Source organism: Ovis aries, chromosome 6 (assembly GCF_016772045.2).
Source record: "Ovis aries strain OAR_USU_Benz2616 breed Rambouillet chromosome 6, ARS-UI_Ramb_v3.0, whole genome shotgun sequence".
NCBI classification, from domain to species: Eukaryota; Metazoa; Chordata; class Mammalia; order Artiodactyla; family Bovidae; genus Ovis; species Ovis aries.
In genome coordinates this window covers 2202790-2220303 of record NC_056059.1, presented here as the reverse complement: position 1 = coordinate 2220303, position 17514 = coordinate 2202790, and the positions used below count along the sequence as shown (strand labels likewise).

General features: G+C 40.6%; 1 protein-coding gene across 2 annotated transcripts in view; it reads right to left on the bottom strand.

The window, feature by feature from the left end:
- MARCHF1 (membrane associated ring-CH-type finger 1) overlaps positions 1-2182 on the bottom strand; it is a 138263-nt gene extending 136081 nt beyond the window's left edge. The window contains exons 1-2 of one of the 2 annotated variants that reach the window (XM_042251098.1): positions 1962-2182; positions 913-1656 (exon numbers count right to left, since the gene is read on the bottom strand). In XM_042251098.1, the coding sequence (XP_042107032.1) occupies positions 913-1656; positions 1962-2152 (935 nt within the window). In that variant the 5' untranslated portion in view covers positions 2153-2182. The remainder of the gene's footprint in view (positions 1-912; positions 1657-1961) is intronic. The other variant, XM_027970774.2, reaches the window with a different exon arrangement.
- Positions 2183-17514: the final 15332 nt, after the last annotated feature.

The window sequence follows — 17514 nt, the reverse complement described above, 5'->3', positions numbered from 1 at the left end:
CACACACACACATTTTATAAAGTAAAAGTTTTGTAAAAGCAAGCCCCCAAACCAAGCATTATGCAAAAAAACAAACAAACAAACAAACAAAAAACACACACACCAAACCTTGACTTGCTCCCAAACAGAAACCAAGAAACTTAAATGATTGGGTAATAGGAACATTCAAAATATTTGTTTTGTTTCAAATTGTCTCATTGGTGCAAACTAGCTTGGGTAGTCACATTATTTTTTTTTATTTTTAAATTATTCTGAAAATTGTATCCAATTGGGTAAAAAGTGCAAGCAAGTAGCCTCATAGATATTAATATGAATTGTCTGCATGTTGAAACTTTTTAGTACATGGTTATCGCCAAAGTTAATGCTTCTCAGAAGGTCCCAGCAGCCCGGCTGGTGCATCTGTGACCTGTTGCTGTGTCCTTTCAGTCTTGAATTACCTGCTGAGTCAGACAACTGGAGAACAAACTGGCACCAACTGCAGAGGAGACTTTCCTGGTACAAAAATCTGACCTTAATCCCCCCAAGCCTTGAATATCCACTGTCAGGGAGCTAAAAGTTCACCAGATTTCAACTAAGATCTCACTATCATTCGTGTTTCCTCCACAATTCTTGTCTTTACTGAGAGAGGGGACAGGTCTCGTTTTGTCAATTCTTTGACCAGGATAAATCATCTTTCAGTTAAAAGAAGGGAGAAGGGGAAAGCTAACTGTTTTGGAACAGCTTTCAAAACCATGGATATTTGTGCATCATTCTCCCCATCCCTTTGCTCATTTTATCACCTTATATACAATCGGACAAATAACAGTATGAATAAATGTTATGTTTTGAGGGCAGGGGACACACACACATGTAACTCACAGCGGGAGCAGGTATATTTTGGGGGGCATCAAATCTTTCTCTGGAGAGACTGACCTGCATGCTTGTAAATGATCAGACCCGTCATGGTCCGTGGCAGGAGGCTCCTGGAACCCCGCATCACCAGCAGACTTGCCACCTTTGACCGCCAGCATTTCAGTGCTGGAATCTGTCCCCGAAAATCTTCTCTTGATTGTTGTTTCATTTTGCCCACACCAATGTAGGAGTTGAGGATCCCTGTGGTGGTCCCCACCTCTGCTCTCCTGTTGCTTCCTTGAGGGTCTTTTACTCTCAGAGGACCCTCTCGACAGGGAGACACCACATCCTTCATACGTTGTGCCTTTTGCTCTGTGCAGGTTTAAAGAGCAGCTCTCACAGCTGGTCAGCTCCGTGTGCTTTCTATCTTTGGATCTCAAATGTACTGGATTGATTTCATTAGGAGCAGAAGACTCATCCAGGTTTCCGCTTGTTTTGTTATTTCTCCTTCTTCTCCGCGACAGGCGGAACTTCACTTGGGCTCTTCTCTTTGCTTGAATCCAGTGACTCTCACGGGTGGAAGATGAGTCTGAAGAATCTGTGTCGGTCTCACTGTATCGGGGGCTGGGAACGTGGAGGTGAAAGTCGCTTCTTCTCCCTCTCCCCTGTTCTTGGGCATGCTCGTACCTCTGAGATGCCCGCCTCCTCCTCCTAGACTTCTGTGTTACTGGTTTCTTACCAGGCTCCTGCCTAGCAGGGTTCAGCACTGTGACAGAGGTGCTGTGCTCAAGTGAGGCTCCTGACATGTCATGTGAGATGGCAGATCTAGACAAAGCAGCAGGCAAAGGATGAGGGATTGGGATGGGGAGGAAAGCCATGGGAATTGGAAAGGAGAGGACAGCCATGGGAAACAGAAAGAGAGAGAGATGAAAATGACAGCATGGACCCAAAGTTGGCAAACAAAGATCAAATGAGGAAAATGTAGTAAAGGAAAAAAAAAATCAGGCTGATATAAATTATCCACAGACAAGACAAGACAGCAGCAAGAGTCACACAGTCTCAATATATACAACAAGAGTACAAAACTCTGGTCTAAAAGCACTAAACAGGCTCGTTGGCTGCACACTTACCTGCAGATGTCCTGAGTGGATGGACAGACAGACAACCTTGACTGGCTCCTGGGAGCTGTCCCAGTTGTTGGACTGCTGGCCTGGAGAAACAAGTTAGACAATTTGGCATCTTGGTTAAGGTAATACATGGTTGATATCTTGCTTTTTTTCCACATATTTAAAAAATTACAACAAACGTGGCTGCCGGTCATGTTGTTCGTAAGGCAGCTCACAGGATATAGGAAGTTGGAGGGCAGGTTTTGCAAAAGTAAAACTGATTTGAGGAACTTGGAACAGCTGAGATGCTGTACCACTTTGCTGTTGCTTCATTTGTGATAGAGGAAGATGATTCCACAAGTTTCTATTCTATTTACTGTAAACTTTTGAGTGGAATTGGCTCAATTTGCCTTGGAAACAAATGTGTAACCCTTGAATAGCCTGTGGTATAAAGGACACAACGGCTATTATGTGACAAAGATGATACTAATTCAGGAAGCTTCAATAATCAAATAGCTGTTAGATTGCTAGATACTGCCTGGAGGTAACATTAAGTCACTTTAAGGCCCCATGAGATGATATATTTAAAAATACTTTGTAACATTTAAAAATACTTTGTAATATTTAAAAGCCTGCAGTGATTATTATTATTTTATCATAGAGGCTAATAAAAATCTATCCATCACAACATTATTAACCTTCTCAACTTTTAACTTCATGACCAGACTATGCCTGAGAATAAGAAAGCCTGAAATTATGCAGATTGGCATACATTTCGGTCTGTTTCATGAGACTCCTATGTTTAAAACACAGCATTTACTTCACTACTTTGAATTTTCTAACCATTGTGCTTAATCCATGTGATGATGATGAATAAAAACCTAGACTGTGTGAAGAGTTCATGTGCCAGGCATGGTGCTGTGGTTTATCTGCCATCTGTTTAATACTTATAATAATCTCACAATGGGAAGTAATAATAACTAATAGTTTTGAGGGAATATTATATGCCAGTCACAGTTCTAAGTAATTTTCCTGTGTTAATTCATTAGTACAAGAAACACATGTGGCAAATATGATAATTTTTTCCATGTTACAGATGAGGGAACTGAGAAATCAGTGCTGCTCGGTAGAGCAGAGCTTCATGTGAGAAATTCTGCTCCTTGATCTGCTCTCATACTCAACTCACAAGGCAACACCCTCCTATACACAGAGGAAATCCAGGGGCTTCAATCACAGGTTTAGACCAGTCTGACTGCACAGATGAAATTGCCAGCAAGAAAAAGAACAGTAAAGGTAGTAAGATTAACCCCAAATTTCAAAGTTCTAAAAATCCCCATATTAAAGATACATGCATATAAATCAACTATAAGAAAAAAAAAACCTGCAAAAAAGCATAAGCGTGTGAAAGCTGCATAATATGTTACTGAACAACCAATGTGTCACTGAAGAAATCAAAGAAGACATAAAAAGTACCCGGAGGCAAATGAAAATGGAAACAACCTATGCAACTCAGCAAAGATACTTTTAAGGGGAAAGTTTATTGCAGTACAAGCTTATCTAGGGAAACAATTAAAAAATCTCAAATAAACAACTTATCTTTACACCTATAGGAACTAGAAAAGGAAGAACAAGCAAAATCCAAAGTTGACAGGAGGAAAGATATAGTAAAGATCAGAGCAGAAATAAATGAACTAGAGACTTAAAAAACAATAGAAAAGATTAAACAAAAATAATAGACAAGATTAAACTAAGAGCTGGTTCTTTGAAATCTTTTCAAAATGGATAAACCTTTAGCCAGGATCATCAAGAAAAAAAAGAGAGAGGGCACTAATCAATAAAATCAGAGGGGGAAAAGTAAAACTACAATCAACACCACAGAAATACAGAGGATCATTAGAGACTACTATGAACAATCACAGGCTTATAAAATGGACAACCTAGAAGAAATGGACAAATTCTTAGAAATGTATAATCTAACAAACTAGTGAATATAACAAAAAATAAACAGACTCACAGATATAGGAGACAAACCTGTGGTTACCAGTGCGGGGAGGGAACAGGGGAGGGACAAAATGAGAGCAGAGGGTTAACAAGTACAAGCTGTTTTGTATAAAATAAGTAGGTTGCAAGAATATACTGCACAATGCATGAAATATAGCCAATATTTTATAAGAACTATGAATGGAGTGAAACTTAAAACATTATGAGTCACTATGCTGTGCGTCCGTAACTCACACAATATCGTACATCAAACACACTGCACTGAAAAAAGATTTAAAAAAGACGACAATAAACACCTGATTGTGGAGTCCAGAGGAAAAGAAACTAATTCTAAGTCAAGAGGTTAGAAGAACTTCAAGAGGAGGTATGAAGGGCTAAATAATACTGCCTCTTACTCCTACTCAAGATATCAACATTTTAATTTCTGGAATTTGTGAATCTGTTTCCTTACATAACAAAAGTGACTTTGCACAGGTGATTAAGTTAAGGACCTTGAGATGGAGAGATGGTCCTGGATTATTCAGGTGGACCAGGTGTAAGCATGAGGATCCTTCTAAGAGGGAGGTGGTAGCATTAGAGTCAGAGAGAAAAGATGAAAGGATGGGAGCAGAGGTCAGAGAGAAGGGGAGATGCTCCACTTCTGCCACTGAAGATAGACAGAGGAGGCCTTGAACGGAGGCATGCAGGCATCCTCTAGAAGCTGGAAAAGGCTGGAAAAGGAGCTTTCCCCTACAGGCTCCAGAAAGAATGAGGTCCTGCTGACATCTGCAGTGTAGCCCCGTGAGACCCATGTTTGACCTCTGACCTCTAGAACTACAGGATGATACATTTGCGTGGTAATTTGTTGTAGCAGTCATAAGAAACTAATATAGGGGTAATACTCAGCTAAGCTAAAAAGTAAAGTAGGAGTTATTAAAGAAGAGATTAAAAACATTCTGAGGCAGAAGAAGCCATGTGCCCACAGGGGAACATGGCGCCCTCCACATGTTTCAATAGACTGATCTACACACTTTGTTATTAAGTTTATTTTACTGAAGTATAGGGGCTTCCCTGATGACTCAGTGGTAAAGAATCTGCCCAGAATGCAGCAGAACTGGGTTTGATCGGGAAGATCCACTGAGGAGGGAATGGCAACCCACTCCAGTACTCTTGCCTGGAAAATCACATGGACAGAGGAGCCTGACAGTCTACAGTCCATAGGTTTGCAAAGAGTTAGACACAAATGGAGGCTTCCCTGGTGGCTCAGAGGTTAAAGAGTCTGCCAGCAATGTGGGAGACCCAGGTTCAATCCCTGGGTCGGGAAGATCCCCTGGAGAAGGAAATGGCAATCCACTCCAGTACTCTGGCCTGGAGAATCCCATGGAGGGAGGAGCCTGGTGGGCTACAGTCCATGGAGTCCCAAAGAGCCGGACAAGACTGAGCGACTTCACTCATAGACACAACTGACCGACTAATATACACATTGAAGTATCAGTTCAGTTCAGTTCAGTCGCTCAGTCATGTCTGACCCTTTGTGACCCCATGCACTGTAGCACACCAGGCTTCCCTGTCCATCACCAACTCCCGGAGCTTGCTCAAACTCATGTACATTGAGTCGGTGATGCCATCTAACCATCTTATCCTCTGTTGTTGCCTTCTTCTCCTGCCTTCAATCTTTCCCAGCATCAGGGTCTTTTCCAATGAGTCAGTTCTGTTCATTAGGTGGCTGAAATATTGGAGCTTCAGCTTGAGCATCAGTCCTTCCAATAAATATTCAAGACTGATCTCCTTTAGGATGGACTGGTTTGATCTCTTTGCAGTCCAAGGGACTCTCAAGAGTCTTCTCTTACACCACAGTTCAAAAGCATCAATTCTTTGCCACTCAGCTTTCTTTATAGTCCACGTCTTACATCCATACAGGACTACTGGAAAAGCCACAGCTTTGACTAGACGGATCTTTGTTGGCAAGGTAACGTCTCTGCTTTTTAGCATGCTGTCTAGTTTGGTCATAGCTTTTCTTCCAAGGAGCAAGTGTCTTTTAGCTTCATGGTTGCAGTCACCATCTGCAGTGATTTTGGAGACCAAGAAAATAAACTCTTTTACTGTTTATGTTGTTTGCTTACCTATTTGCCATGGAATGATGGAACCAGGTGTCATAATTTTAGTTTTTTGAATTTTAGGTCAGCTTTTTCACTCTCCTCTTTCACTTTCATCAAGAGGCTCTTCAGTTCCTCTTCACTTTCTGCGTAAGGGTGGTGTCATATGCATATCTGAGGTTATTGATATTTCTCCTGGCAATCTTGATTCCAGTTTGTGCTTCATCCAGCCCAGAATTTTGCATGATGTACTTTGCATATGAGTTAAATAAGCAGGGTGACATTATACAGTCTTGATGTACTCCTTTCTCAATTTGGAACCAGTTCATTGCTCCATTTCTGGTTCTAACTGTTGCTTCTTGACCTGCATACAGATTTCTCAAGAGGCAGTAAGATGGTGTGGTATTCCCATCTCTTTAGGAATTTTCCGGCTTGTTGTGATTCACACAGTCCAAAGTTGTGTGTGATCCACACCAACAAACATTGAATTATAGTTGATTTATAATGTGTTAAGTTCTGCTGTACAGCAAAGTGATTCATAGTATATAAAATTCTTTTCCTCCATGATTTATTGTAGGATATTGAATATAGTTCCCTACTATGTGATAGGACCTTGTTTATCCATTTTATAAATAACAGTTTGCATCTGTTAATCCCTCACTCTCAATCCTTCCCTCTCCCACCTCTTCTCCTCTTGGCAACCACAGGTTTGTTCTCTATGTCTGTGAGCTGGTTTCTCTTTCATGGATAAGTTCATTTGTGTCATATCTTAGGTTCCACACGTAAGTGATATCATATGGTATTTGTTTTTCTCTTTCCGGAGAGAGATTTACTTCACTTTGTGTGATTATCTCTCCTTCTATCCATGTTGCTATAAATGGCATTATTTCATTCTTTTTTTATGGCTGAGTACTAGTCTATTGTGTATACCAATGTATTTCCTTCTTCTTTATGATTGAGTGGTATTCCAGTGTGTATACCACTTTTGTGTCCATTTATCTGTCAATGGACATTTTGGTTGTTTCCATGTCTTGGTTATTGTGAATAGTTCTGCTCTGAAAATAGAGCTCCATGTACCTTTTTGAATTAGCATTTTGTCTAGATAGATGCCCAGGAAGGGGGTTACTGGATCAAATGGCAACTCTATTTTTAGTTTTTTTGGGGTAACTTCTATACTATTTTCCATACTAGCTACACCAGTTTACATTCCCACCAACAGTGTAGGAGGGCTCCCTTTTCTCCACACACTTTTTAACATTCGTTATTTATAACATCTGCATACTTTCGACTTTTAATTTTCTGAGTCTTTTCCATCAAATCATGAACACTGTGTATTTTTAAAGTCTTTGAATGTCATCTTTGGACATCATTCCACATTTGGTGATCTCCTTCAATATATGTATCAAAACTAACTTATTTCAAGTTTTTAGTTTAGATCAACTTCATATCTGTACCCATCGAAAGCATAACCAGTTTTTGTAAAATATAAGCATTTTTCTGTACTTGAAGCTGTAAATTTTGTTAGAATGTGTACCGTTTATTCCACATACACCAAGTGAGTTTAGTAGGAATCTCCGCATACAGCAGACACTGAATAAAGACCACATATGTGAAGTTTGCACCTCATTCTCTTTTAAAAACAGCAACACAACCCAAAAGTGACTCCCAACCATTGATACTGTGACTATAAAAGTGGATCACAATATGGTGACCATCATAATGGGTCTCCATGGCTACTTAAATAGTATGTTAAAGTCAATTCCATGAGACTGCACAAAGATCCTGAAACAGACATCATCATGATAAAACATTTTATAACCTCACAGTTCAGGGCAAGTGCATGTTCTGCAATGGGAAAGTTATTTATCAACCAATAATAACACTGAACATTAAAAAAGATACAGCTTTCCTTTGGAGAGGTTTCAGCTTCATCATGATACTGACTCAAATAGCATTTATATCTATGATGCTGAAAGGTTCTGAAGAGAACTAAAATCATTCTTGTTGAGCCTTAGGAATCTTTGAGTAGCTCACATCTGATTTTAGTTTATATATGTTCAGTGGGCCAGTGTCTCCTGCTGGAGCAGATGCTGACCTGCCTCCCAGGACCCTTACCCTGCCTTGAGTTCACTTGCCTTTGGACTGTTTCCCACTTGCACTCTCTGCCCTGGGTTTTTCCTGGTAGCATGTGCACTTGCTGGGTTGCACATGGGCATAGCCCAGTAGTGTGGAATAAATCAAACTGCTGGAGGACAGCTCTCAGATTGGAATCAATGCATAAATGCCCTGCTTTTCCATCTTCCCAGGGGCAGTGCTGAAGTGACTTCCGAAGTCTCTCAAAACGCTCCAAGCTGGATGAAAACTCACTTGTCCCCAGCTCATCAACACATTCTTTATTGGCATTTCCCCATTCTCTGTCTTACTTTTCTCATGCATTATGCACTTTCCAGGATCCCCTCCCCCCAAAACTACCTGCACCCAACAAAGACACCACCAAAACTGACTAGAATCTATTTGACCAGCTAACTGGTATGAAATTAATATCAGCTTGTGTCACTTTTGATTCATTTGCTCAGCAAATTAATAAGGATCTATCAAGTAATAAACACGACGGTGAGTTCTGGGATTAAGAAACAGATGGTATTCTGATAGAGCTTCTTATTTAGCGGGAAAGAGGTGTAAGTGAACAGGTGATTTTAACATAGTTTAGGATATCCTGAGACTGTGGTAGTGTGAGTTCTGGTGAAGAAATGGTACCGAATGCAAGACGGAACAGAGATTTAAAGTAAGCACCCCAGAGGAGAAGACAGGTTACCTCAAAAGGGCTGAATTGGTGATGGGGGTAAGCAGCCCAAACCGGGAGAAACGTGCTTTAGATCAGAGTGAGGAGATCAGGGAACCACAGAAAGTTTGCTGATGGTTGGAGGGAGGGTGGTGAGTGAGATAGGAAGTGATAAAATTCAGGAGAAAAGAGCAGAGAGATGTCCTACATGCCACATTGAAATGTTTGAATTGTACCCTTAAATAAATGGAAAGTCACTGAGAGCTGGTCAGTAGCAAATGGAAATAATTAAATTGGGGCATTAGAAAGCTCACTACGGCAGCTGAGAATTGAAAGGTCCAGAACTGATCATCAACAGGCAGAAGAATTAGGATTCAATATATCCAAGATATGACAGGGAAAGAGGAGAGGAGAATCAAGAAATACCAATCCAAGTAGATGCTTTATTTTTAAACATAAGAAATTTTTTTGAAAGATCAGCTCAACAAAGTAACATGGGGAAATATCTAGAAATATACTTTTTAAAAAGCTACATGAAATCAGAGTACATTTACCAAACATCAAAACACAGTATGAATTTTCAGAAATAAGAATATGTGGGTAGCAAAGATAAATCATAAAAATAGAAATCTATCCACCTATCGTCACCATCTGTCAATTATCTATTTACCATCTCTCTATCTATCTATCATCATCACCTGTCTTAGGAAGTCAAGAGATACCTAGAGTAACAGGCAAGTTTGGCCTGGGAGTACAAAATGAAGCCTGGCAAAGGCTAACACAGTTTTGACAAGAGAATGCGCTAGTCATAGCAAACACCCTTTTCCAATGACACAAAAAATGAATCTACATATGGGCATCACCAGATAGTAAATACTGAAATCAGAATGATTACTTTCTTTGCAGCAAAAGATGGACAAGTTCTATGCAGTCAGCAAAAACAAGACCTGGAGCTGATTGTGTCTGAGATAATGAGGGCCTTATTGCAAAATTCAGGCTTAAGTTGAAAAAAGTAGAGAAAACCAAAAGACCATTCAGGTATGAACTAAATAAAATCATTTATGATCATACAGTGGAAGTGACAAATAGATTCAAGGGATTAGATTTGACAGAATGCCTGAAGAAATATGAATGGAGGTTCATAGCATGGTACAGGAAGCAGTGACAAAAACCATCCCCAAGAAGAAGAAATGCAAGAAGACAACATGGTTGTCTGAGGAGTCCTTACAGATAGCTGAGAAAAGAAGAGGAACAAAAGGCAAAGGAGAAAGGCAAAGATATGCCAAACTAAATAGAGTTCCAAAGAATAGCAAGGAGAGATAAGAAGGCCTTCCTATACGAGGAATGCAAATAGAGGAAAATGATAGAATGGGAAAGGCTAGAGGTCTCTTCAAGAAAATTGGACATACCAAGGGAACACTTTTATGCAAAGATGGACACAATAAAGGACAGAAACAGAAAGAAACTAATAGAAAAAGAAGAGATTAAGAAGAAGTGGCAAGAACACACAGAAGAACTGTACAGAAAAGGTCTTAATGACCCAGATAATCACAATGGTGTTGTCACTCACCTAGAGCCAGACATCCTGAAATGTGAAGTCAAGTGGACCTTAGGAAGCATTAGAATGAACAAAACTAGTGGAGGTGATGGAATTCCAGCTGAGCTATTTCAAATCCTAAAAGGTGATGCTGATAAAGTGCTGCACTCAATATGTCAGCAAATTTGGAAAACTCAGCAGTGACCAAAGAACTGGAAATGGTCATTCCAATTCCAAAGGAGGGCAATGCCAAACAATGTTCAAGCTACCATACAAATGTATTCATTTCAAATGCTAGCAGAGTAATCCTAAAAATCCTTCAAGCTAGGCTTCAACAGCATGTGATCCAAGAACTTCCAAATGTACAAGCTGGATTTAGAAAAGTCAGAGGAACCAGAGATCAAACGGATGCAACATCTGCTGAATCAGAAAAAGCAAGATAATTAAAAAAAAAAAAGTCTACTTCTGTTTAATTGACTATGCTAAAATCTAGAACTAACACTAAAAAAGATGTCCTTTTCATCAGAGGGGACTGGAATGCAAAAGTTGGAAGTCAAGAGATAGCTGGAGTGAGAAACAAGTTTGGCCTTGGAGTACAAAATGAAGCAGGGCAAAGGCTAACAGAATTTTGCCAACAGAACACACTATTCATAGCTAACACACTTCCAACAACATGAGAGATGACTCTAAACATGAACATCACCAGATGGTCAATATGGAAATCAAATTGATTATATGCTTTGCAGCCAAAGATAGAGAAGCTCTATACAGTCAGCAAAAACAGATCAGGAGATGACTGTGGCTCAGATCATGAAGTTCTTATTGCAAAATTCAGACTTAAACTGAAGAAAGTAGAGAAAACCACAAGACCATTCAGGTATGAGCTAAATCAAATCCCTTTCGATAATAGAGAGGAAGATAAATAGATTCAAGGGATTAGATCTGACAGATAGTTCCTGAAGAACTATGGATGGAAGTTCGTAACATTGTACTGCTGCTGCTGCTGCTAAGTCGCTTCAGTCGTGTCCGACTCTGTGCGACCCCATAGACGGCAGCCCACCAGGCTCCCCCATCCCTGGCATTCTCCAGACAAGAATACTGGAGTGGGTTGCCATTTCCTTCTTCAATGCATGAACGTGAACAGTGAAAGTGAACTCACTCAGTCGTCTCCGACTCTTAGCGACCCCATGAATTGCAGCCTATCAGGCTCCTCCGTTCATGGGATTTTCCAGGCAAGAGTACTGGAGTGGGATGCCATTGCCTTCTCCAGTAACATTGTACAGGAGGCAGTAATTGAAACCATCGCAAAGAAGAAATGCAAAAAGGCAAATGGTTGTCTGAGAAAGTCTTACAAATAGCTGAGAAAAGAAGAGAAGTGAAAGGCAAAGGAGAAAAAGAAAGATATATCCATCTGAATGGGGAGTTCCAAAGAATAACAAGGAGAAACAAGAGAGCCTTCTTATGTGAGCAATCAAAATAGAGGAAAATGATAGAATGGGAAAGACTAGAGATGTCTTCAAGAAAATTAGAGACAACAAGGGAACATTTCATGCAAAGATGGGTTCGACAAAGGACAGAAATGGTATGGACCTAACAGAAGCAGAAGATATTAGGAAGAGGTGGCAAAAATACACAGAAGAACTGTACAAAAAAGATCTTAATGACACAGATAACCATGATGGTGTGATCACTCCCCGAGAGCCAGATATCCTGGAGTGTGAAGTCAAGTGGGCCTTAGGAAGCAGAACTAGAAACAAAGCTAGCAGAGGTAATGGAACTCCAGCTGAGCTATTTCAAGTCCTAGAACATGATGCTGTGAAAGTGTTGCACTCAATATGCCAGCAAATCTGGAAAACTCAGCAGTGGCCACAGGACTGGAAAAGGTCAGTTTCCATTCCAATTCCAAAGAAAGGCAAGGCCAAAGAATGTTCAAACTACTGCACAATTGCACTCATCTCACATGCTAGCAAAGTAATGCTCAAAATTCTCCAAGCCAGGCTTCAACAATATGTGAACTCTGAATTTCCAGATTCAAGCTGGATTTAGAAAAGGCAGAGGAACCAGAGATCAAATTGCCAACATCCCTTGTATCATAGAAAAAGCAAGAGAATTCCAGAAGAATATCTACTTCTGCTTCACTGATTACGCTAAAGCCTTTGACTGTGTGGATCACAGCAAACTGGAAAATTCTTAAAGGGATGGGAATACCTCAATTTACCTCCTGAGAAATCTATATGCAGGTCAAGAAGCAGTAGATAGAACTGGACATGGAACAATGGACTTGTTCAAAATTGGGAAAGGAGTACATCAAGGCTGCATATTGTTACCTTGCTTATTTAATTTATACGCAGAGTACATCATATGAAATGCTGGACTGGATGAAGCACAAGCTGGAATAAAGATTGCAAGGAGAAATATCAATAACCTCAGATACATAGATGACACTACCCTTATGGCAGAAAGTGAAGATGAACTAAAGAGCCTCTTGATGAAAGTTAAAAGGAGAGTGAAAATATTGGCTTAAAACTCAACATTCAAAAAACTAAGATCATGGCATCCAGTCTCATCACTTCATGGCAAATAGGCGGGAAACAATGGAGACAGTGACAGACTTAGGGACTGAATTACAACAAGATTCCCATAAGAATCAAGCCCCCTAAACAGACTTAAAAATGCATTTTTAACTTGACTTTCTACCTGTCTTGTCTTATGAGCCCAGATCCCTCATTTATGATTCTTGGGATGATATTTGAAATACACCACCTGCACTGAATGTCTTGTTACTAGTATTGATTTGAAGGAAACCCAAACTGAGAGATAGTTTCTACCAGAGATAGTGCTGGAAAGAAGAACCACAGGTTAGAATTTAGGAGCTGGGTCACTCATGGCCGGACATAAGAGGGAACCTTCTGCTGGGAGTGAGTGCAGGGGTGATGATGCCTAGTGCACTGTAGCCTCATGATTCCTCTGGGAAGCTGAGGTACAGGTAGTGGGAAGCATGCAGAAGTCCAAGCGTTTGCACAGGAAGAGCCAATGGTAATTAGAAGGACACGCAGTTGTGTGGCTTGGTTTCCTGCTTTGGAGGCTTCTATGAAAGACAATGGCAGGTTCAGCTGGGCCAGATAGCAACCCAAGGTACTTTGTGTATATCCCCAAGGTGCATCAGCCCCTAACCATTCAGGTGTGCAATTCTTGGCAATATTCTTTTTTTTTTTTTTTTTGAAATCTCATATACTAGATTTACTTTGTCCATGTTCTGGAAGATTTTAAAAGCAAACAGTTCTCTGGATGCCTAAAAGTAATGCCTAGGTTTACTGAGGCTTGTTTCAGACACAGAAAGCTAGACATAGAAAACAAACTTATGTTTATCAAACGGGAAAGAGAGACTGGCTATATCAGGACCTTGGGAATAACATATACACACTACTATATATAAAATAAATAATCAATAAGGATGAGCTAGAGAGCACAGAGAACTCAATATTTATAAGAACCTATAAGGGAAAAGAATCTGTGATCTTTGTGACCCCATGGACTGCAGCACGAGGACGTGAGGCCTCCCTGTCCCTCACCATCTCCTAGAGTTCACCCAAGTTCATGTCCACTGAGTTGGTGATGCCGTCCAACCATCTCATCCTCTGCATCCTTCCTCTCCTTTTGCTTTCAGTCTTCCCCAGCATCAGGGTCTTTCCCAATGAGTCAACTGTTTGCATCAGGTGGCCAAAGTATTGGAGCTTCAGTTTCAGCATCAGTCCTTCCAATGAGTATTCAGGGTTGATTTCCCTTAGGATTGACTGGTTTGATATTCTTGCTGTCCAATGGACTCTCAAGAGTGATATGTATGTGTATGTACATATACATATATATATACAGTATACCTTCCTTCCCCCCCCCCCCAACCCTTTCCTCAAACCTTGCTGGGGTATATAAATGGGGAGAGAAATCCTGGAATGTCATCCCTGTTCTCCTCTCCTTTTCCTGCCCTTCAGTACAAGTAGTTGAAAGCAAAGTGGGATTCCTATACCTGTGAATTGTAAATGTTGTTTTAGTCATTCCCCTATCTTCCTAACATATTTGTTGTTGTTCAGTCACTAAGTCATGTCTTGAAACTAACACAACATTGTAAATTAACTATTCTTCAATAAAAAAAAAATCAAGCAGGAGTTAGGCAGAGAGTGGCCTCGTGGAAGACCACAGAATTTGTCAGATTCAATTCTATGGGTAGTAGTCACAATAATAATTATAACAACGCTAGTAATAATCAGAAATAGTAAATACTGGTTTATTTACCAAAGCCTTATAACATGCTTTACTTATACATATGTATCAAACATATACAACCTTGAAAAGTATGAATTATTATACTCCTTTAATAGAATGCAAAATACCAAGTCTTAAAGAATTCACAGAATCTGGCAGTGTTCTTTCCATTTCATAGGAGACTGTAGAGATTTAGGCCCATCATCCCATCCCTGGCCTCTTTCCCACGCCCTTCTTTCAGCTTCTCCCCTTTGCTGTCTCACTCCCCTTCTCCCTCATTCCTGATGCCTAGGAAGCATTTCCCAAACAGGGTACCCATACAAGTCCTTGTCCAACATCCTGCTTTTGTGTGAACGTCAGCTCAGACCCTGGATGTTTCAGGTGGGCTGTATGTCAGGTGAATGGATTGGTTGCTGCCTTCACACCTGTCAGCCTGGAGCTCCTCCCACATTCCTGCAGTTGTGTGTATTCCCCATCACCTGAGCCCTCTATTTGCAGGTCTGCTGCCCTGCAACCAAGTCTATTTACAAGAAGATCAAGTTCCAAAACCCTGGCCCTTTCTTTAACATGGTGCAATTACTTGTTCAGAGAGGAGACAAATATTCTTCTCATAGTTCTGCCTGCCTGCCATTTTTCTTCATTTTATCAGTATTCTATGAGCTTTACGATGTGCCTTAAGGGAGATTCCCCAGTCATTTCCTTCATCTTATTAAAAAGGCTTCATTGGTTCCTGATTGTCTAATAAATTAAATACACAGACACTTTGTTGTTGTTGGTTACTTGCTAAGTTGTATCTGACTCTTTTGCAACTCCGTATCTGACTCTTTTGCAACTCCGTGGACTATAGCCCTTCAGGCTCCCCTGTCCATGGGATTTCCCAAGGAAGAATACTGGAGTGAGTTGCCATTTCCTTCTCCAGGGATTTTTCCAACCCAGGGGTCAAGCTTATGCTTCCTGCATTAGCAGGAGCACTCTTTACCACTGAGCCACCAAGGATTTAGGGCCTTGGGTTCTGCATCCCATCTACTTTTCTGGTATTTACTTTAGTCAGTCCTTTTAATGCCCAGCTTCTAGAAAACCATTTTGTTATTATTATCAAATATGTCTCACACACGTATTTCTTTTTTTAATACAAATTTATTTATTTTAATTGGATGCTAATTACTTTACAATATTGTATTGGTTTTGCCATACATTGACATGCATCCACCATGGGTGTACATGTGTTCCCCATCCTGAACCCCCCTCCCACAGCCCTCCCCATACCATCCCTCTGGGTCATCCCATCCCTCTGGGTCATCCCAGTGCACCAGCCCCGAGCATTCTTTCATACTCAAATTTCTATATCTTTCTCTATCAGTTCAGTTCAGTTCAGTCACTCAGTCGTATCTGACTCTTTTTGACTCCATGAATTGCAGCATGCCAGGCCTCTCTGTCCATCACCAGCTCCCGGAGTTCACTTAAACTCATGTCCATCGAGTCAGTGATATCATCCAACCATCTCATTCTCTGTCATCCCCTTCTCCTCCTGCATCCAGTCCCTCCCAGCATCAGTCTTTTCCAATGAGTCAACTCTTCACGTGAGGTGGCCAAAGTACTGGAGTTTCAGCTTTAGCATCATTCCTTCCAAAGAAATCCCAGGGCTGATCTTCATCAGAATGGACTGGTTGGATCTCCTTGCAGTCCAAGGGACTTTCAAGAGTCTTCTCCAACACGACAAATCAAAACTCTTCAGCACTCAGCTTTCTTCACAGTCCAACTTTCACATCCGTACATGACCATTGGGAAAACCATAGCTTTGACTAGATGGACCTTTGTTGGCAAAGTAATATCTCTGCTTTTCAATATGTTATCTAGATTGGTCATAATTTTCCTTCCAAGGAGTAAGCGTCTTTTAATTTCATGGTTGCAGTCACCATCTGCAGTGATTTTGGAGCCCCCCAAAATAAACTCTGACACTGTTTCCACTGTTTCTCCATCTATTTCCCATGAAATGATGGGACTAGATACCATGATCTTTGTTTTCTGAATGTTGAGCTTTAAGCCAACTTTTCACTCTCCACTTTCACTTTCATCAAGAGGCTTTTGAGTTCCTCTTCACTTTCTGCCATAAGGGTGGTGTCATCTGCATATCTGAGGTTATTGAGATTTCTCCCAGCAATCTTGATTCCAGCTTGTGCTTCTTCCAGCCCAGAGTTTCTCATGATGTACTCTGCATATAAGTTAATTAAGCAGGGTGACAATATACCATCTTGATGTACTCCTTTTCCTATTTGGTCCATGTCTGTTGGTCCATGTCCAGTTCTAACTGTGGCGTCCTGACTTGCATATAGGTTTCTCAAGAGGCAGGTCAGGTGGTCTAGTATTCCCATCTCTTTCAGAATTTTCCACCGTTTATTGTGATCCACACAGTCAAAGGCTTTGGCATAGTCAATAAAGCAGAAATAGATGTTTTCTGGAACTCTCTTGCTTTTTTGATGATCCAGTGGATGTTAGCAATTTGATCTCTGCTTCTTCTGTCTTTTCTAAAACCAGCTAGAACATCATGGAGTTCACAGTTCACATATTGCTGAAGCCTGGCTTGGAGAATTTTGAGCATTACTTTACTAGTGTGTGAGATGAATGCAATTGTGCGGTCGTTTGAGCATTCTTTGGCATTGCCTTTCTTTGGGATTGGAATGAAAACTGACCTTTTCCAGTCCTGTGGCCACTGCTGTTTTCCAAATTTGCTGGCATATTGAGTGCAGCACTTTCACAGCATCATCTTTCAGAATTTGAAATAGCTCAACTGGAATTCCATCCCCTCCACTAGCTTTGTTCGTAGTGATGCTTTCTAAGGCCCACTTGACTTCACATTCCAGGATATCTGGCTCTAGGTGAGTGATCACACCATCGTAATTATCTGGGTTGTGAAGATCTTTT